We start from the raw sequence: 21198 nt of genomic DNA, 5'->3' as shown, positions 1-21198 counted from the left end.
GTTCCTTTCTTGAATATTTCTCTCTTATAACCTCATTGCTTAATATTAATAAAGGTAAATATGTAAAATTTAACAACTTATCCTTTGTTCTACTAAAGCCAATTTGCTCCCCTTGGAGTCCAATATACTAGAAGAGGGGGACTCGAGTCAGAGCCCTAAAGGAGGGGTAGGGAGGGGCTCTGAGGAAGAAAGAGGTGAAGAGAAGGCTTGAAGAGAGTGACAAAGGCAAGGCCTCTACCAAGTGTCAAATACAGGGCTTACCTCCAAGGCAGTGGAAGTGTGGGGGCTGCAGGTACAAAAAGCAGCCCTCAACAGTACTAGAGGTGTTAGTTTGAAATAAGGAGAAGAGACATTGAATAATAGAACACTTGGTATAGTGGGTTTTCTTCACCTGAACTAAGTTGATTCTTTTAATATTTGTTACTCATAAAAAAGTAAACTCAGATTGCTTTTTATTTATTAGAACTAGGAAAGAGCTTGATATGGATTTTTGAGTTTAAATTCAAACCGATCATTTGGATGGATTTGATGATGAACCGTGTTAGATATTTAGATTTGTCGAAAACGCACATTTGAAAAATAAATGTATGAGTATGGAGTAAGGATAAGAGTAGTGTGATTAGGCCTATGATGGGGCCAAGATTGTTGTAACTGAGGTGAAACCAAAGATACCAGATCCACTTCAACAATAGCCTGAAGAAAAGAGAATAAAGAAAAGAGGAGAGAGTATCAAATCTCTCCACAAAACCAAGTCCAAAACTACATGTGAAAGGAATTCTCACAGCCCTCGCGTTGCTATTGATGACATTTAAACAAGCAGAGCCAGACCAAAAACTCAAGGACCTCCAAAAGTGTAACCTAAAAGAAAAAAAATAAAATTGAATTCCTCATTGAATTTGTGTTACAACAGCAGAAACCACCCACATAAGCTATACTACTGGGTGTTGACCTCAAATCTTAGCCACATTTGGGTGATAGATTTCATTGACAAAAGCCAAACTCCACTCTTATCCTCCACACACCTCAGTTACAAGGACCTGCCACAATCAATCAAACAAGAAAACTCTCATTCTTGTAGAAAGACTTGAAACAACCTGTAAGCATTCTACAAATGAACTTCCATTCTCATATATGAAAACTATCCTACAACCAACTTGCACCTCATTTAAGAACCAATAGACAAGTGAGTGCAATAGTTTATAACCAGATTTGACTAAATCAAGAGAACGATTTGTAGGCATAAATCAGCTGTTCAAATGATTAAACTAAAGAACCAAAATTGGAACCCAAGTGTGAATCGTCTAAGAAAACTAGAAATTGCTCTATTCAAAATTGTACTCGAGTTTGACAGTAAAGAGAACATATAACTGGTCTTCCTCTATTCAAATTTTCAATCACAAAGAGACGTACTCATTTAGATCAGGGAAGGAGGAAACAGATTGCATACATGAAAGATTTACCCAGTGAATCCATGAAAATTTCCATAAATAAGGCATGCCATCAGTCGCCATCTCCACCTTATAATCACTTATCCCACCATTACCAACATAGATATAAAGGAAAAACAGACTGAGTACAAAAGGAAATCTTGAAAAAAAGAAATTACAAGTTCATTAGATCCACCCTCTATATATGCTTGGGGAAGACGAGATTCCTCTGTTCTTCAGGACTACTGAGAAAGATACAACATAAGTTTTTGGCCACAAACAAAGAGGCATGAAACCAGCTCAGTCATCAATTACTGAAAATGTGGAGACAGTCACCAATACACAACAGATAAAGACATTTCATTTAGGTGAAAACACATCTATAAAAAAAAATTGACATTTTAGATTGGGATAAGTGAATTCCCATGCTTGTTATTGTAACATTTAGGAAAATTATTTCTTTGAACTCCAATAACACCAATACAACATAAAAATGTTTATTTGAAATAGAAAAATAGATGGGTCACTGAAAAAGAAAAAAAGAAAAAAGGAAAAAACAAGATAGTTGGTGCATAACCACAGCCGCTATCTCTGCAACTGGTAGCCATTAATCCTTAAGCAGCACAGATGAAGAAAATAATAAATAATGAGAACAAATAAAAGTATACATTACATTGGGGTGATAAATCAAAATATATTAGAATGAGTGAGCATCAATTAAGAACCTTATACAGATACTATGTTAAATCAATTGCTCACATCCATCAACCATCCACACAGCTAGTAGGCTAGTAGTACATGCATAACCCATGCCCCCAATCTTTCATTTCTTCTTTGACCTGTTTTGGGGTCACTTACTAAACTGTCGATACTTATAGTACTTATCATCACCAACATATCTAACTTGGAACACAAGCTTATCCCACTGCATTTCTATCTTGTAATCCATATTATAGATGCAAAGAAAATTAATAAATACATGAAAGAAGAGTGCATACAATCTCATGTGCTCATGTTGTGAGAGTGAAGTAAATTAGTAAAAGAGTAGATACATGGAAAGTGGAGGAGGGATGATCTGCCCTAGCCTAACATGACTCTGCACAAAAGTCTATCAAAAAGATTAGGTAAATGTTTTATTGTCCACTGACACCCAGTACTCATTTTTCTCCACAATTTTAACTTACCTTGAAGAAACAGCTTAATTTGGATATATACATAGAGATAGATGCACATCAATTTGAAGAGAAAGATCTATTGTTTTAGAATTGAAGCAAGCTGTTTCAACTTTAACCTACTAGGAAGCAAGTGCATTAGGGCCTCTACATTGGGAAACATTTGAGACTTTCTATACCAATAATACAAAATCAAATGCATCCATAACTTCTTCATTGTTGCTTGGAAGCTCATCTGTTCTTCCTCCATCTTCCTTATTCCTCTAAGCAACTCAAGCATAATGTGTCTTGAAAGCTAGCACTTCAGCGAATCAAAGCCAAGCAAAAACATAATATTACCATTGGTTTACATTGAAATTTTTTCAATCAAAACAGAAGTAGAGGAATGAAAGTACAAAGTATGGAACTTACCATTTTCTATTCACATTCTTCTTCCTAATCTTTTGACTATCCAAGAGACACCTAGTTGAGCAAGCTTCCTACAGTCACACAATGGGTTGGCTGCATTGTGACAGTGTCGAGTGTGGTTCCATTGCCATGAGAGTTATGGGTTTATACTGCCAAAAGTTGACTATTTCTGTTCTACACTCCATAAAATTAGCCAAGGAAACTGTTAAGGCATTTATAGACTTTAATTGGAGGGGTGCACCAGGCCCAAGCAGTAGTGCAACTCAAGGGCGACGCACAAGTACCCCAATGGCAAGCAATTGTGATGGGCGTACCAGGCCCAAGCAGTAGTGCAACTCAAGGGCGCCGCACAAGTACCCCAATGGCAAGCTATTGTGATGGGTCCTTCCCCTAAAAAAATAAATTTAATATCATGTGGGACAATGTCCCACGTATCAGATATTAAACTGATAAAAACAGATACTGCACTTGATCTTAGCCAAAAGGCCGAGAAAGGTATGCTTTTTAACATTTCTACATCTTATTTTTATATCATGTGGCTTGCAACTTTATTTCATACACAAGCAATGTGGGATTGTCAGGTCTGACATGTGTAATATAGAGCTGAATGGGATAGAAGCCACATTGAAGGTTGTTCAACTTATTCTTCTGTTTTTCCAGAGTACATACAATAACATTGCATAATTGGTATCTCCAATTTCATGAAATAATATGTTAATAAAGAGAAATTAATCTATATTATAAGGATAATGTTGAAGCCCATAATAATTATAATTTCATATTATGAAGATGCAAATTTGAATTAAAGGTTAAAAATGATGTTTAATCTTTGGGAGTTCCTTCATTTTACTTGCCATGTTTTGTTTTATATTTTTTTTTGTGTACTAACTATGATTAAATAAATTCCATTTATTTGATAAAGAAAACATATAGATATATGCATATCAACATGTAAAGTTTTTGTGGCACGGTGTTGCATACCAAAGTCATAAAAGAAGCATCATATCCATTACATTTGAAGTTGAAAAATATGATATTTATTCCCACATGATAATATAATAAAAAAAGGCATAAATTACAGTCAAGGAACAATTTGGGAAATGAAACTACCATTGGTATAAGGTCAAGGCATTACTCTTTTTCAAATTTTTTATTTTATATTTATTAACATAAAACAGTTTTATCTCCTTGAAAACATAACCAACCAAAGATATATAGCCAAACCAGAAAGTAATGAACAATGCAGATTGTCCTGGTTATCTACTCAACCCAGAAAGCATTCCCAATATGAGTCCTATAGTCAAACATCCATCCCACAAATTTCCAACTAATACATTTTTCAATGTTAGGTTTGCTTCTCCATATTACATATGATCTCAAAGAGAACATGTATCCAAGACAACTGAAAAATATAATGTGCAGAAGAAATAACAAGGTGAGGAAAATTACCAAATTTCTTGGCTGCCTGGGAAACAGCTCCTTGATAAGGTATTCTCAGGGGCTCCACATCCAGAAGCTTCTCCATAAACCTCTAAACCTGAAAAACCACTTCCTGATTGCTTAAAATACTCGAGCCATCAGATAAGAGGATAAAAAATTGACCTCTTGTATAGAGTTTTTGGAGATAAAGAAAAGGGCAGAAAGGACATGTAAGGTGCACTGCCAATATACTCATTTTGAAACATCTTAGGTATCACAACATTCCATTTGGGCTGCATCAATTTCAGATTAAATTATCATTTAAGACCATATCCCTGGAAGAAAAAACAATTTGACAGAAAACTACAATGGGTGGATTTAAATTAGAGAAGCAAGAAAGAGACTACTGCATGCTCAGATCATGGGTTGTTGTGGATGCAAAAAAGCAAGGGGTACATTGTTAGGATCAGAAAAGGAAAGATGGCAAAAAGAAAGAGTCTATGCTATCCACATGGATTCTCACAGCTCTCCATCCCTGATATTCTCACCACTCCTTAACACCCAATTTTAAAAGAGAGAGATTGGAGTAGAGAAAATTTTTCCAATACCAGCTCAGACTATTGCATTTATAAACAAATTTTGGGACAAGATATTGGAGGGGTGCGCCAGGCCCAAGCAGTAGTGCAACGCATGGGCAACGCTCAAAGACCCCAATGGCAAGCTATTGTGATGGGCCCTTCCCCTAAAAAAATAAATTTAATAACATGTGGGACGATGTCCCACGTATCAGACATTAAACTGATAAGAACAGATACTACACTTGATCTTAGCCAAAAGGCCGAGAAAGGTATGCTTTGAACCGTCTCCTCGACTCCCTTTTATGCTATGTCCTTGTACAGCCACATTTCATATCTTGTCCATGTGGGACAGCACTTCCCACTTCTTGTCTCCTTCTGTGACTGGTGTGTTCTCCTTATGCTCATTTCCATGAAGAATCCCAATTTTCAGGTTACCAAATAATGTAATTATCTAAATGTATGGCAACTTCACCTTGGTGTCATGGAAATGCAATTGGATCATGTCTAACACTCACTGTCACAAATACAATTTGACATAAAACTACATATCAAAAGCTTAATCTGGGCAGAACAATTCTACATCTTTTCTATTGTACTCAAAATTTACAGAGTTGGCATATGTGACAAACTACTGATGATAAATTTTCTTTAACAAACCAACATTATTTCATATGGAAACTCCTAGAATGAAATAATTATAATCAAATGTAGACGAGAAACCTGTTTAAGAAATCCATTCTGGTTACCTTAGGATGACTTTAAGATGACCTTATGACTAGCTGTCAGTGGGTGTTTTATGTTTCATTCTTGATTTTTATGACTTCTTGAATAAATAAACTGACAGTATCATCAATAAATATGTAACGATTTTGTTCAAGATTCTAGTAAATGATAGAGAAAAATAAAGAAATAAAAAAGATAAAAGGCATGTCTTGCCACCCACATATGTTGCATTAACATAATACCAAACATTATTTTAAGGAAAGAAAATTGTTCTCATCATGCAAATCATAAAAAACTCACCAGGGTAGCCCAGTTGGAAGACGAACACTAGAGTATGGTCCTAGTAAGTGACACATGGTCTTGGATTCGAATCTTGTCACTGATGATACCCTAAATTTACCTGGTGCTGATTGTTGCAAGACAGTCAACACCCCCAAGTTTAGGTCCCATGGAGAGTCCTAAGGGCTTGGCCATGGAAGGTTCCTCGGTTATCAAAAAAAAAAAAAATCATGCAAACCATAACAATGCAAGAGTTAGAAGTAATGGAATTTATTATAACCATGTGCAACTACACCACAGCAGCTCAAATAAGAAAATAACATAGTTCCAAATTCTCTAATGGACAAGATAACCCATTAAAACCTAAATGCAGTTGCAGTACTGTTGTCAACTCATAGTATAAGAACCAATTCATACAAGACAAACACAAATAACAACGGAAACAAGCCTAAAATCCTAATTACTGGGATCAACTACCTTCATTAGATTAAAGAGAAACATGTTTGTTCTAACTCCATCCATTCCCTTGTGGGGCCCAAAAACATCTCAAAAACTTGCTTTATCATTGTGTCCATGTTTTTTAAAAATCAATAGAAGGCACAGTTCTATGCTAAACCACAAGTTCTCAAAGGATAAAATTTTCCAATACCAGTTCTGAATTTCGTATTATAAACAATTTTTGGGACAATATATTGGAGGGGTGCGCCAGGCCCAGGCAGTAGTGCAACGCGAGGGCGACGCGCGAGGACTCCAATAGCAAGCTATTGCGATGAGACCTCCCCCTAAAAAAATAAATTTAATATCATGTGGGACGATGTCCCACGTATCAGATATTAAACTGATAAGAACAGATACTACACTTGATCTTAGCCAAAAGGCCGAGAAAGGTATGCTTCCCAACGTCTCTTCGTCTTTATTTTATAACATGTCCTTTGCAGCTTCATCTCATACACAAGCAATGTGGGATTGTCAGTTCCGACATGACTAAGCTAGAACTAGAAGCCTAGATAGAGACACACCAATAATTCAAATTAATTCCTATTAAGCATTCTTCGACTAATCCAACTTAATGGACTGCTGGTTCTAGGCCCATCTCAGGACCTCAGACCCTGAAACCTTGACCGCTTCGGTCCATCTTATCAGTCACTGCCAACGTTACTTGGAGTCACTCAGCTCTTGTAACTTCTGCAGCTGATTCGGAATTAAGTTCAAATAATAGCTCAACGGATTTCACCATTGTCTTGGTAAGACTACTTCTCAATGCATTATCCAAAAAGGGAAAATTAAGAGCTCAATTCAAGATTGTAGCAGGTCCAATAATGGACACTTGATCTTTATAGCACTGAATCAGGAGTAAATTCACAACTAAATGCATCTAATATGATCAACACAGAAAAATAGAAAAAAATAATTGAAATTTTGTTGTAAAATTGAAAAAGAAAATGTTAAACATGATATCTTGTAGGATAAAAGTTTCTTTCAGAATTTGAAATGATATTAACTTATTTTTATGTTTTTAAATATTTTTTAAAACTAGCTTTTATATGTAATTGTTTATTTTTAATTATTTTTTCATATTTATATAATTATTTTTTAAAATAATTCTTAAAAAATTAGTGAAAACAACTTAAAAATATTCTTTAATATGTTTTTTCTATTTTTTTTTTTAAATTTTCAAACACGATTTCTTATTTATTTACTCTAAAAGATAAAAAAATTAGAAGATAAGTCATTCACAATATCTCACACCCAATTCAGCATTGTTGTCAAAAGGTATTCATTGGGGGATGAATACTTCTACTGGAAACACTGCCGTCCGGCATGGACACATCATCATCTTCATCGAACATTTTTCTGCACTTGAGCTCTATTGACAAATTCAATTTACTTTTCTCTATACTCCACGTTGATGTAGCTGCCATTCTCCTTGGATTTCAATTGAACGATTCCATCATCTCTCTTTTCGGCCCATCGTACCCAACAGCAATTCTCCAGGTTACCTTCTATAGCCCCACCAAAAATTCCCCACACTCGCGAGTCCCATCTCGGAGGTTCCAACTAACCACTGAGCCAAACACTCCAAAAATCTCGATCTTACTCATGCCTTGATCTCACCATTCAATCTACATTCCTCTACGACCAAACCCCACAAACCTTTCCCCTCACAACCCACGGACTAGACGGGCTTTGCCATTTCCAATAACTTCCTCCATGAAAACTGGTAAAAACTAATTCCATAATATTAATACCCAAAACATATAACAGAACAAACCTCTTTGGCCGAACCCATTCACTACAATCTAGAAACCAATTCTCAAATACATCCTGCCATGGTCTTGTCTACCATACACTTAATACCTTTAGTATCAGAAATAAAAAAACCAAATTTAAAACTAGAAGTTGGAGGGGTGCGCCGGGCCCAAGCAGTAGTGCAACGCAAGGGCGACGCGCAAGGACCCCAATAGCAAGCTATTGTGATGGGCCCTTCCCCTAAAAAAATAAATTTAATATCATGTGGGACGATGTCCCACGTATCAGATATTAAACTGATAAGAACAGATACTACACTTGATCTTAGCCAAAAGGCCGAGAAAGGTATGCTTTGATCCGTCTCTTCATCTTCTTTTTATATCATGTGGCTTGCAACTTCATCTCATATAGTAGCGATGTGGGATTGTTAGTTCCGACATGAGTAATATGGAGCTGAACGGAATAGAAGCCACATTGAACATCGAAAGTTCCATTTATTTGATAAAGAAAACATATAGATATATGCATTTCAGCATGTAACGTTTTTGTGGCACGGTGTTGCTTACCAAAGTCATAAAAGAAGCATCATATCCGCTACATTTCAAGTCGAAAAATATGATTTTTATTCCCACGTGATTAAAAAAAAAAGGCATAAATTACAGTCGAGGACCAAATTTGGGAAATAAAACTAGCATTGGTATAAGATCAAAGCATCAAACTCTTTTTCATTTTTTTTTTAATTTGTATATTTTTTTGGAATATAAAACAATATTACTTTTTGAAAAAAATAAAATAAAATGTTTTGAGAATATATTTTAATGTTTTCACTTGTTTTTAAAATATTTTTTTTAAAAAAAATAATAGAACAAATATGAAAAATAATTAAAAATAAAGTATTAAATATAAATTTTATTTAAAAAAAATATTTGGAAATATAGAAAATATCTCGAAAATATTTTAAGTTCTCTAATAGAGATTTATTCTAGAAAATAATATAAAACAATTTTTTAAAAACAATTCGTAAAAACTATTTTTTCAACCATTTTTGAAAACATTTCCAAGCAGGCCCTAAAGGTTTTATCAATATTTTAATATCCAAATCAAATTCTTTGGTTTGATCCATTGTACTAAACAAATGTCTAATTCAATTTTCCTTTTATGACTTTTATGGAAAGGAGTGACAATTTATGTTGGTAAGTCATGTTCGTGTTATATCAAAGTTCAAACATTCTATTAAATATGTCGATTCAAACATAACACGAATAATAATCAGCTTAAAAATATAAATCAAAATACGACTTAACTATTAAACAAGTAACAAAGTATATAACTCAATTAATTGTCAAATTCTTTTATTTAATAATCAAGCCAAACTAAATCATGTATAAGTTATATAATTAAAATCTCAATCAGATATATTTATTATTCAATCGACTTATCTATCTAAAAGTGAATTTAAAATGAGTCAAATGTAAGTTAAATAATTTAGAATTATAATTAGGCTAATCAATACGGTTATTAAATGGATCAATTCGAGTGAAATCCGTGTTATGTAGGTTAACTCAAAAACTACTTATTTCTTAAACATGTTATGCACATGAATTTGACTCAAACACGATTTACTCAATCCAAAATGGGTTATACCACAAATGACAAATTATATTAAATTTTACCACCTTGAATTATGGGTCAATCCTATGCAGACAGCTTCATAGGAAAAGTGAGTTTTGATTCACTAATTTAAAAAGAAATGAACTCCAATTTTTATAAATTAATTTTATCTTCATCTATTTAAAAATAGTTTTTTCTTAATTTAGATTATTATTTCATAAAATAACTTTTTACTTGATAATATAAAATAAAGTTAAAAAAAATCAGTTTAATATGATAAAATATCTTACAAATAAATATATTATAAACTATTATACAATATAAAATATAAATCATTGTGAAAAAAATCTTGAGGATCTTCAAATAAATAAAATCTCTCTAATTCCTAATATTTTAAAATTTTCTAATACATGTCTAAAATATTCATGTATCACCAAGAGAATTTATAATAAATAGTGAAAATGTAAATTTTCATTAAAGGTGACTTAAAGTTTTTCCGTAGTCTCAATTTTTTTTTCTAAACTTTTAAATAGAATTTAAAATTAAAATTAAATAGTGCTTAACAATATTAAGCATTAAAAAGTAAAAAAAAAAAATTCAATAGGTTTACTTTAATTATAGTGATTTACTTTTAACATTAAAAAAATCAAATATTTTAACTTTTTCTATTCAATAAAAAAATTTAAGAAATAATTAATAAACCAACAAAAAGTCAAAAAAACAAAAAAGTAATAAATCAACAAAAAGTTAAAAAGCAAATTATATGAAATCTCAAAACAAGTTGCTTTCAATAAAAAGTTAAAAAAAACAAACATCACATTAATCTTGAGCAAGATGATCAAATTATAAAACTTTTGGATGGTAAATAGGTAGAAAGGCATTACAAAGATTATGGTATTTAAGTAATGTTCCACAAATGTTTAGAATAAATATAATGGAGAAAAATAAGTTAAATGAGTTTTAAGAAACATATAAATATAATTTATTGATTTAAAAAATTTTTTTCCTTCATATTTTTTTCTTCCTACTTTTTCTTTCCATTATTTTCCCTTGCATTTTCTCTCAAATTTTTGGAACGAAACATAGCATTAAGGAAAATAAATTTCTTAGTTATGCATTCAAGGATATCAACAATAACTTTAAAAAATTGTAAAGAATACAAGACCAATGATAATATCATTATAAGATCCATTCTCCCCTCAAAAGTTAAAATAGATAAAAATGTTAATGAAAAAATAATAAGAGCATCACCTTTTAAGACTAATTTGATATTTGTTTTTTTTATTAAATAGAAAAAGTTCAAATATTTGATTTTTTGACTTTTTCTATTTAGTTAAAAGTAACTTATTGATGTCAACTAACGTAATTGAAATAAACTTGTTATCAAGAGGTTCGGTTTAATTGTGTTAGTTAATATTAACATGTTATTTTTAATTGATTAGAAAAAATCAAATATTTTGATTTTTTTCGATTCAACCAAAAAATAAACATCACCTAAGACTAATGATAAAGGAATTGCTAGTGCTACATACATTAAAAAAAAAATTTGGAATGAAATAATTATACTAATATGTTTCTTAAGAGTTTAAGAGATAAGTCAAAAGAGTGAAAGAAGTTATCCAAAATCAAAGCATATTGGTTATGTTCGGTTTTCAAAAACTACTAACGAAAAAATATATTAAAAAAAATAATTTTCTTATATTTGTTTATAATTTGAAAAAAATAAATCAAATATAATTAAAATTAATTAGCAACTTATGAATTTTAAAATTATTTAAACTTTAAATAAAAGGGTTAAAAATAAGTGAATTTGAAATGAGATATAGAAATAATTTACTAATTTAAGTTTTTTTCTTTTATTATTTTTTTCTTCTATTTTTTCTTTTTATCTTCTTTTCATCATACTTTTGGAGAACCAAACATAGTTGTTAAGTAAACTTTTATTAAAAATGATTATAAGCCTTTATTTAAATTCTCTAAGTTTCCTTAAAAATTTTAATTAGTTCATCAACTTCATCTTTTGAGCCGATGTCTTCACATTTTATATTTGTAATATCATACTTCCATCACGATTGAAACATGACCAATGATCATGTTCAATTCACTAATCGGTCCAATTTTGAAAACATTAAATTTTCATGCGTATTTGTTAAATTCTTCAAGGGGGTTTGATATATTCTTTAAATTATATTCTCTAGACGGGTACATGAAACGGGATCGCCTCATCTGGGTCGTTGCCTGGCCCTAAAGAAGAACCCGCACATAATTGGGCCCATTATCACCGGTTCAAAGTTGAAACCAAACCCTTCAACAAAGCCCAGCCTAAAATCAAGCAACAATCTGCCCAACCCAACCCATATCCTTTCCCTCTTAGCCTCTCACCTGCTTTCTTTGGGTTCTAGTTTTGAGAAAATAACCATTCAAAATGTTTTAAAATTTGTATATACTATCGAAAGACTAAAACACTATCCTTTTTTCAACATAGAAAATATCTCTACTTTTTTTAAATAACCCTTTAATATTCTCTAAATAAATAAATATTTATTTATTGATAAATTAATAAATAATTTATTAATTTATCAATAGCTAATAATTAATTAGCCCTCCTTTTAGGAGCTTATTCCATCTATCTTGGGTTATGTTAAAAAAAGTCAAACATTGTTATTTTCTTGACTTGCATTAAGAATTGACCAAGAAAAATAGAAATATAAAAAGCATGTTCAATAAATTAAGTTTGATTGATGAGGAAGGCTTGACAAGGCACCTTGACAATCTCCAACCCAAAACCCAAGTCCATCAACTCTTCTACCTTGCTCCACACGCTTTACGTCTCCAAGACTCAAACAACAATTGAATGGAAAGAGTACAAAGACATTTGAAATCTATGCCTTGGGGCCTATAAATTGTAGAAGGGTACATGGAGAAAACAGGTAGGAAAGCCAGAAACATAACCAAAAGCCAAGAAGTTACTCAGAATGGGGTGGAAGGCTCTGTGTCTGAATGCCCTTACAGGGCTGTTTGTGAGTGCCATTGTTGGCCTCTCCTTGTATGGGTTTCCCGGAGGTCTGGAGGGAGAAAAGAAAGACCCATTTGGGGGGGCATTAGGTAAAGTGCATATTGTCTTTGTTCTCTATAGTTTCAATACCAGTGAGGAGCTTGGCTGTCATTAATTTACCATAATAAGACATGAATTTCAACTGTGAATGTGCAGTACAACTATCTGGAAATATCGGAAGAAGCATTCGCTATGGTTTTATTACTTCAGGGGTGAAATCTCTCAGTTTTTTCATTTCCAAGTGTATGCAGTTCAGATTGTCAAGGCCTCTACACTCTGCATCTTCTAAAGTGTCTAAGTTGCAATTTTGGGTGGGCTTTACTCGATCAATCACTTTTTTGGACTCACCAATTTAGTAATCCAATTTCCAGAGAAATTTCATAGCCCAAGCAATCAGCATGAGCTATTCAATGATTGCAGAACAACAGAGAGCCCATTCCCACACTCTTAGTTGTTTTCTTTCTTGGTAAAGAAATCTTTATAGTAAAGATGGCCCCTCAATAAAATTATTGAAGTGATGATGGTGGTGATGATGAAAGGTCAATATCTCAAAGGAGTTTACAGTGGACTTGTTGAATAACCTTCCACACAAAACAGAAGCAATATTGTTAAATTCCCAAAATCAACATCCATATCTCAACTCCAAAGAAATAAGAAAAAATATTTTTTGGCAGTTCATATCTCAAACAAAGCAAAAGGGTCTCCAACAATAATGACAATATAAATATGAAAAAGAAAATAATCGAGCAATAGAGCTTAAAGCTTAGTGCAATTCGTCATCATATATCATTTCTTGAATCGGGTTTTAATCATTTTATCTTAAAACCAATTGTGATTCAATAAGAGTAGATGGTAGTGGCAACCAAGATTTGAGAGACCTACAAAATGATGTTGATGTTGATAACTAAAACAATGGCTACCTCGTAAGTAAATTCTTTACAAAATGATATCTCATTTGTAACTTTATAAAGTTAATAATGTTTTATTCACAAATTTAAATCTTGATCATATTGCAATTCACAAGAGTTTACAAATATCAAGGCTATGTGGTTCTCGGAAAATGTGAAGAACAATATTAAAAAAGAAAAATGACGGAAAATAAAAAATAGATTCAAAGTCCATAAATTATTATTTTTTATGTTATTTCAAACTCATTTTACTTATTTTATTTTTTTTAATATAAATACTAAATAATTTAAAAATATTTTTTATTATATTTTATTTTTTGATATTTTTAATAATACAACCCCCAGAAAATCATTTTCCAATACTTTCCAAGAATCAAATATAACAAAAAAAAAAATGAAAATGTTTTATTGAAAATTGTTGGTAAATATCTTAAATTCTGTTTTTGAGTAAATTGGAAAGTAGTTTGGAAGAAAATATTATTGTAAGGAGATTTCCTGTTATTATAAAGGAAACATTCTGTTAGGAATAAACATTTTTGAAGATTATACAATTAATTTTTCATATAGAATGTTCCTATATAATTAGGAAAAAAATTAGAAAGAGATTTTGATAAATAAAAAAAAAGTAAGACTTTTTTTTATGTAATTAAAACTTTATGTCGGTAAATCATCGTGTGTTTTGTGTATTTTTATTTTCATTCTTTTGTTCTTTTCTCGCTATTATTATTTTTTTGTCACGGTTTTTCACAATAAAATTTATAGTTATGTCTATCGCACTTTAAGTAAATTAGGTAAAACAATTTTTCATTACAAGTTATAGAAAAATTGACTAATCCAACATAAGGTAATTATCCTAGAGGAGGGTGAATAGAGTGATGATCTTTTTTTGTAAATTTAAATTGTGTGAATGCAAAAGACATATGCAAATATATAATAAAATAATATAAAAACAATTGCATATAAAGTAAAATAGTAGGAAAGTGATAATGCAAATACAAGATTTTTATAGTGGTTCGACACAACCCGACTTACGTCAACTCTTCTCTAGTTTCAATCCAAAACTTGAGATTTCACTAATTCAAGGTTTCTAACCTAAATCTTCAAGCAATACAATTATATTGTGATTCTAATCAATCATCTTGGACTTTTGACTTCAAACGCCCTTTACAACTCTAAAGAGATATTTCACTTTTGAACAACCCCTCAAGTAATACCCATACTTGAGAATCCCTAAGTGATACATCACACTTAGATTTTTCCTCTCAAATATTTATAAATAAGGATAAGAAATATTCTTACAAAATCCCAGTATAAACTTTAAATTCAAATGTATAAGAAAAACTATGATTTACTGGTGCACTAATGATATGCAAGTTCTACAATAAGGTACACTGAAAAAATACTCTCCTAAGGCTCAAATATATTCAAGAAATGTTTAAGAAGGTTACGCTCTCAAAACAATGAAGATTATAGTATTTTTATAAAGGAAAAAAAAAACCAAACAAGCCGTTGAGAGTTTATCCGGTCGAGTTCCCATTGGAACGGTTCACTAGTTGTTAGCATCTAATGCATGACAGGTGACCGTTGGACCTTGACCACCCCTCGACAAGTTGAATAAATGTTCTGGAAGAGAGAGAAGGTTTTTGCACCCATCGACTGGTGGAGTTGAACAGGTTGACTGGTTCCTGATCTAGTTTAATCGGTTGAGTTGTTTTTTACTCAACAACTATCTTTTTCAACTTAGAACTTTTTAAATAAGTTTGGAAAACATTTGACACAAGGTTTTAGTTAAAAATATGAAATCATCCAATTTTAAATAATTTAAAACAAAACAAGTTTTAGATGATTTTGATGCATAAATAAATAATATAATACATGAAAAACCTAGTGCACCAACAACCTTACAAAGAGATCCTATGAAGTTTAGGTCTTGAAAAACACTTCTTTTTGAGATTTTTTTTTTTCTTATTGATTTTTTTTGGCTTCATTTTGTCTTTATGATTACCACTTTGGAAATCTTCTTGCCTAATCACACTTAAAATGTAATTATTAGTTTCAAATCTTATTTTATTATTTTCAAAATTAAGATTAACTAAACTTTAGTTTCACAGTAATTCAATTTATGATGTCATTTTGAATTTGACTAAATGAATCTTAAATTTCTAAGATTTTTCAATATTCAATTGATGAGTATGAAAAATCATCAAATCTCAAAGTTTTGTAAGGTTGTAATAAAAAAAATCATTAATTCAAAAATTAATTTGGTTTATTATAAAATATACTTTTATTCATTCAAAAAATAATTTCATCTATTATAAAATATCTTATCTAATTATTAAAATCCACAAAATAACTCCAATGTAGACTCCCTTTATAATCCATTTAACTTTTAAAGATTCTATTTAACGTGGGAGACCAAATCAACCTTTGCCAGAAAAGACTCACAATAACAATTAGGCAAGGTATAATAGGAGATTTTTGAAAGAATAAAATACACTAATTGTAAAAAATGTTTTCAAATCTACGAGTTCAAAAGATAATTACAAAATTCAATCGAAATTATCTTTTCAAAATATAATTTTTAATTGACTTTTTAAAAAATATCATAATTTTAAAAGTTTTATGTTTTAATAAATATATTTTTTAAATTTTGTATATATATATATATATATATATATATATTTCAAAATCCCATATACTAGGAACATGAAAGCATTAAAATAATGGTAATAGATGAAATATGGTATTAAATTAAGTTTAATTGACGAGCAAGGCTTGATAAGTCTACCCTTTCCTTTGTTTATCAAGGCGTGTTGAAATTGTTCTACAAGGCTGGTTGATTATTATGGGAGAATTGTGTTTTGGGCCAGCTGGGCCAAAAAATTAACATTTGGTCCTCCAACCACCTATATTTAAGCTCAAGACCTAAACAAAGTATGAAAATTAAGATGAATGATATTGTTTTTCATTCATTCCTAAAATACCCTTATCCCTTATATGCCTACAAGTGAGTGTGAATTTTAATTTTTTTTTTTGTGTTTTTTTTTCGTTTCTATTTCCTATTAAATATTACTCATTTCTAACTTTTTTTTTTCCTTTTTATTCCAATATATATTTATATTTTATGTCAAATAAAAAGCAATAATATTTTTTTATTTTTCATTTTTAAAGATATTGAATCTTTTTGCTCTTATTAAAAGCAATGATAAAAATTTTGGGATTTTTCATTCAAATATTTTTTATCTTTTAGTTTAATTTTAATTTTTTATTTTAAATTTATATTACCCTTTCATCTATATTTTTCTCTTATTTTTAATTATTTTTTATATTTTCTACATTAACCATATTTTAAAAAATTTTAAATTAACTATCACTTCACTTTATTATATATATATATATATATATATATATATATATATATATTTATATATATAACTTTTTAATTTTAATGTTTTTATTTTAAAATTTTTAAAAAGATAAATTTGTTAAAAAAAATAACTAAGATATGAAGTTCTAATATTATATTAATAATTTTTCTTATCTAGATAGATTAATGTAAAGTATTTTGACCCACAACAAGAAAATTGTCAATACAATTTTTTAGTTAAACTTTAAAAATTAAATTTTAAATAAAATATATTATATAAAATTTTATCTAAAAATTATTGAAAACGGTATTTAATTTTTTTATTTATTGACTTTCAAACTTATTTAATTTTTTACTTGAAAGGTAATACAACATGTTTACAAAAAAAAAAAAAAAAAAAAAAAAGTTTTTCATTTTTTAAATAAATGAGTATAAATATATTAAAAGAATTAAAGATAATCTAAGTAAAAATTTTTATAAATATGATTATAATTTTAAATATAGATTCATTTGGATAAAATTTCACAAAAAAAAAAATAGTGAAAAGAAAGAACATTGCTAAAACTAAAAAACAAAATATGCAATTACAAAATTTTGATGATGAAATTTAAAAATAAAATTCAAAACAATTCTTGAGTGAGAGAATTTGAGTGGGGGAAAAATCTTTGAGTGGAAAAAAATAGGAAAGTTTTTCAAAATCACTTGAAATTCATAACAAAAAGTAATCTTGTACACCCTTGTACAATTAATAAATTTGTCTTGTACAATTAGTGTAATACCCTTGTACAGTAACTCAAATAACTCAAAATTTTATTTCTTATGTGTTAATTTTTGTAGGGAATGTCTTAATGAAATAGTTTGGTAAAAAAAAAAAGAAAAAAAAAACTATCAATAATCGTTTTAATATCAAATTCAAGTTGTTTAAAAATCGTACAAAATCTATTAGAAACCTTATACACCCTTGTACACTTAGCACATTTCCCTTGTACAATTAGTGTAATACCCTTGTACAATGACACAAATTTCATATTTGTCATAACTTAAACGTATTTTCAAAAAGAGACAATATAGAAAATAAAAATAAATAAAAATAAAAACTAGAAAAATATTTTAAAACCAAACTCAAATATAATATATATAATTTCTAGTTATTTGTTTTCATCTAAAACAAGTAAATATATCTTTCAACCCTCTTTATATAAAAATAAATAAATAAATCTCTACTATGTATTGATATAATCCACTTCTAAAATTAGGTCATATGAAAACATTTTAATTGAGTACTTAAAATAAAAACTCTCCATCCATCATCATTTTAATCGAGTACTTAAAATAAAAACTCTCAATCCATCCACTTTCTTTATTTTTCTTTTTCTTATTTTAATAAATTTTCAATTAATTCAAATCATTAAAAAAAATCATTAATAAACAAATTTGTAGCATTTCATATAACTTATTATTAAAAGTCATGTTCAAAAAGTTATTAAAATAAGGAAGGAAGAAGATTAAAAAAAAAAAAATTGAACTTTTTATTTTATAATAGTAAAAAAAAACTTTAAAATACTTTTTAGTATAAAAAAATTTAAAATAGTGAATATATTTATTTTAAATGGTATTTTAATCATTAAATTATTTACTTCTAAAATGTAAACTATAAAAATAAATGTAAAAGATAATTTTTATTAATTTAAATTAATATTTTTTTTAGAAAATATTTTCCAAAATAGTCTTTGAATAGTTAATATAATTTTTGTTTATTTATAATTTAAAAATAAAAAATAATGTAATTTTTCAATTATTTATAAAAGAGTTTAAAAAAAATGAAAAATCAAAAAATGGTTAAATAAGAAAGAAGAGTGGCAAGTAGTAGAATAAAGACAAAAATAAGTCAAGTGGGTATTTTTGTTAATTACTATCTCATATCCTTGGACTTAAATATGGGTGGTTGGAGGACCAAATGTTAAATTTTAGGCCAGCTGGACCCAAAACACAATTCTCCCGATTATTATTGATCCGTCTTCTTCCACGCGTCAAGACTGTAGAGACTTTGACCAATTTCATTGTCCATCTCCTCATTATAAATGCCAACAATCTCAACCATAGGATCTCAGACCTACTTCATGTGGGGGCATGTTTGGTTTATTACTCAGGTATGAACCATCACATAATTTCCAATACCCACAAGACCATACCGCTAATACGGTGTGGAACTGGTCCTGGTAAGGGAAAATTTTGAGAGAATTCAAAGACGTAGCTGGATAGGGGTGTGGTGCAAGACTCGGGGAGTTGACTGGGAGTTTGATATCCAATTCTCAGGACCTACAAATAGGAGTGTATGTAGGGGCTTTTCATCATACCTGTTTGGAAAGCCACAGAGAGAAGGAAAAGATGGAACAAAAAGAGTGCCAGAAGCCATTGAGGATGGAGCTCAAGGCTATGTGCTTCTATGCTTTTCTAGTGCTGTTTGTGGGTGTGATTGTAGGCTTATGCTTGTGTGGGTTTTCAGGAGCTTTGGAGGGAGAAATGAGAGACACATTCAGTAAGTGTCAGCAGGGAGCTTGGTTGCTATCAACTTTGTCTTCATTCTAAATAATGTTAATTACTGCCATAACCCACATTTTTTGTCATATAATATTAGTGGCTTGTACTGATACACTCTCTGAATGCAAATTTGCAGTACAACTACATGGGAACATGGCAAGAAACATCCGCAATGGCTTCATCACCTTCACGATCAAATCTCTCCATTTCTTCATTTCCAAGTTTCTGCAGTTCAGATTCTCGCCACTGCATTCTGCGCCATGTACCACCTCTAGGCTGCTATTTTGGGTGGGATTTACTCGATCAATCGGTTCTACGGACTCCCCAATTTCCTAGTCCATACAATGCAAGAAAATCTTCATAGACCCAGGCCTCTCACCATGTCTTAACCTATTCTGGGTAGCATTTACCCAATCACCATGTCTCATGTTGCAGCAATTTTTAGCAACAGAAGAGTCAATTCCCAGTATTCATATTCAGTCACTGTAGAAAAAATTAATTAATTAATTAATTAATTTTACTTGGGCATTCCCTGGTTAATGTGTGTTTAGGTAGCTGTCCACGCTCAAATTTTCCCATTGTTCTTCCTGTTTGTTATTTTTATACATATGGTTTTAACTTCAAAGAACTGCTAGATGTAACCACAATCAGATGTCAATCTATATGAAGATCTAGAGAGACTACTTCATAAAAGTTTCTTTCAGAATTTGAAATGTTATTAATTTATTTTTATATGTTTAAATATTTTTTATAACTTTTATACGTAATGATTTATTTTTAATTATTCTTAATATTTATATAAATATTTTTAAAAATAATTCTTAAAAAAGAAGTGAAAACAATTCAAAAATATTCTTTAATCTGTTTTTTTTTTCTATTTTTTAATTGTCAAAATAAAAAAATTAAAAGATATGTCGTTCACAACATCTCACACCCAGTTCAGCTTTGCTGTCAAAAGGTTTTCATTTGTAGGATGAATACTTCTACTGGAAACACTGCCGTCCAGCATGGACACATCATCATCTTCATCGAACATTTTTCTGCACTTTAATGTAGCTGTCATTCTCCTTGGATTTCAATTGAACGATTCCATCATCTCTCTTTTCGGCCCATTCCACCCAACAGCAATTCTCCAGGTTACTTCTTCAGCCCCACCAAAAATTCCCACCACAATCTTCCTCCCCATTCCCCACACTCTCGAGTCCCATCTCAGAGGTTCCAACTAACGACTGAGCCAAACACTCCAAAAATCTCAATCTTACTCATGCCTTGATCTCACCATTCAATCTACATTCCTCTGCCACCAAACCCCACAAACCTTTCCCCTCACAACCCACAGACTAGACGGGCTTTGCCATTTCCAATAACTTCCTCCATGAGAACTGGTAAAAACTAATTCCATAAATATTAATACCCAAAACATATAACAGAACAAACCTCTTTTGCCGCAACCCATTCAC

General features: G+C 30.4%; 1 protein-coding gene and 4 non-coding genes across 5 annotated transcripts; 1 reads left to right on the top strand and 4 right to left on the bottom strand.

The window, feature by feature from the left end:
- Nucleotides 1-3312: 3312 nt before the first annotated feature.
- LOC117908183 lies at nucleotides 3313-3506 on the bottom strand. Its single transcript, XR_004650168.1, has one exon. It is a non-coding gene; the product is annotated as a U2 spliceosomal RNA (small nuclear RNA).
- A 1575-nt stretch (nucleotides 3507-5081) lies between these two features.
- On the bottom strand, nucleotides 5082-5277 carry LOC117908155. The gene has a single exon (XR_004650164.1). It is a non-coding gene; the product is annotated as a U2 spliceosomal RNA (small nuclear RNA).
- A 1424-nt stretch (nucleotides 5278-6701) lies between these two features.
- Nucleotides 6702-6897, bottom strand: LOC117908112. Its single transcript, XR_004650158.1, has one exon. It is a non-coding gene; the product is annotated as a U2 spliceosomal RNA (small nuclear RNA).
- A 1512-nt stretch (nucleotides 6898-8409) lies between these two features.
- LOC117908262 lies at nucleotides 8410-8605 on the bottom strand. Its single transcript, XR_004650181.1, has one exon. It is a non-coding gene; the product is annotated as a U2 spliceosomal RNA (small nuclear RNA).
- Nucleotides 8606-19550: 10945 nt separating this feature from the next.
- LOC117907074 lies at nucleotides 19551-20408 on the top strand. Its single transcript, XM_034820445.1, has 2 exons — nucleotides 19551-19736; nucleotides 19875-20408. Exons 1-2 carry the CDS (start codon nucleotides 19586-19588, stop codon nucleotides 20072-20074), a joined length of 351 nt encoding a protein of 116 aa, XP_034676336.1. The 5' UTR covers nucleotides 19551-19585; the 3' UTR covers nucleotides 20075-20408.
- Nucleotides 20409-21198: the final 790 nt, after the last annotated feature.

The sequence above is a fragment of the Vitis riparia genome, chromosome 2, assembly GCF_004353265.1.
Source record: "Vitis riparia cultivar Riparia Gloire de Montpellier isolate 1030 chromosome 2, EGFV_Vit.rip_1.0, whole genome shotgun sequence".
Classification (NCBI taxonomy): Eukaryota; Viridiplantae; Streptophyta; class Magnoliopsida; order Vitales; family Vitaceae; genus Vitis; species Vitis riparia.
Note: the sequence above shows the minus strand (reverse complement) of the source record. Positions and strands in the feature narration are given on the sequence as shown.

Bases quoted from the DNA above. Each gene is read 5' to 3' on its own strand.
- LOC117907074 (XM_034820445.1), top strand. From the start codon at position 19,586: ATGGAACAAAAAGAGTGCCAGAAGCCATTGAGGATGGAGCTCAAGGCT. The intron at 19,737-19,874 runs GTAAGTGTCAGC...GCAAATTTGCAG, and splicing joins AGAAATGAGAGACACATTCA to TACAACTACATGGGAACATG.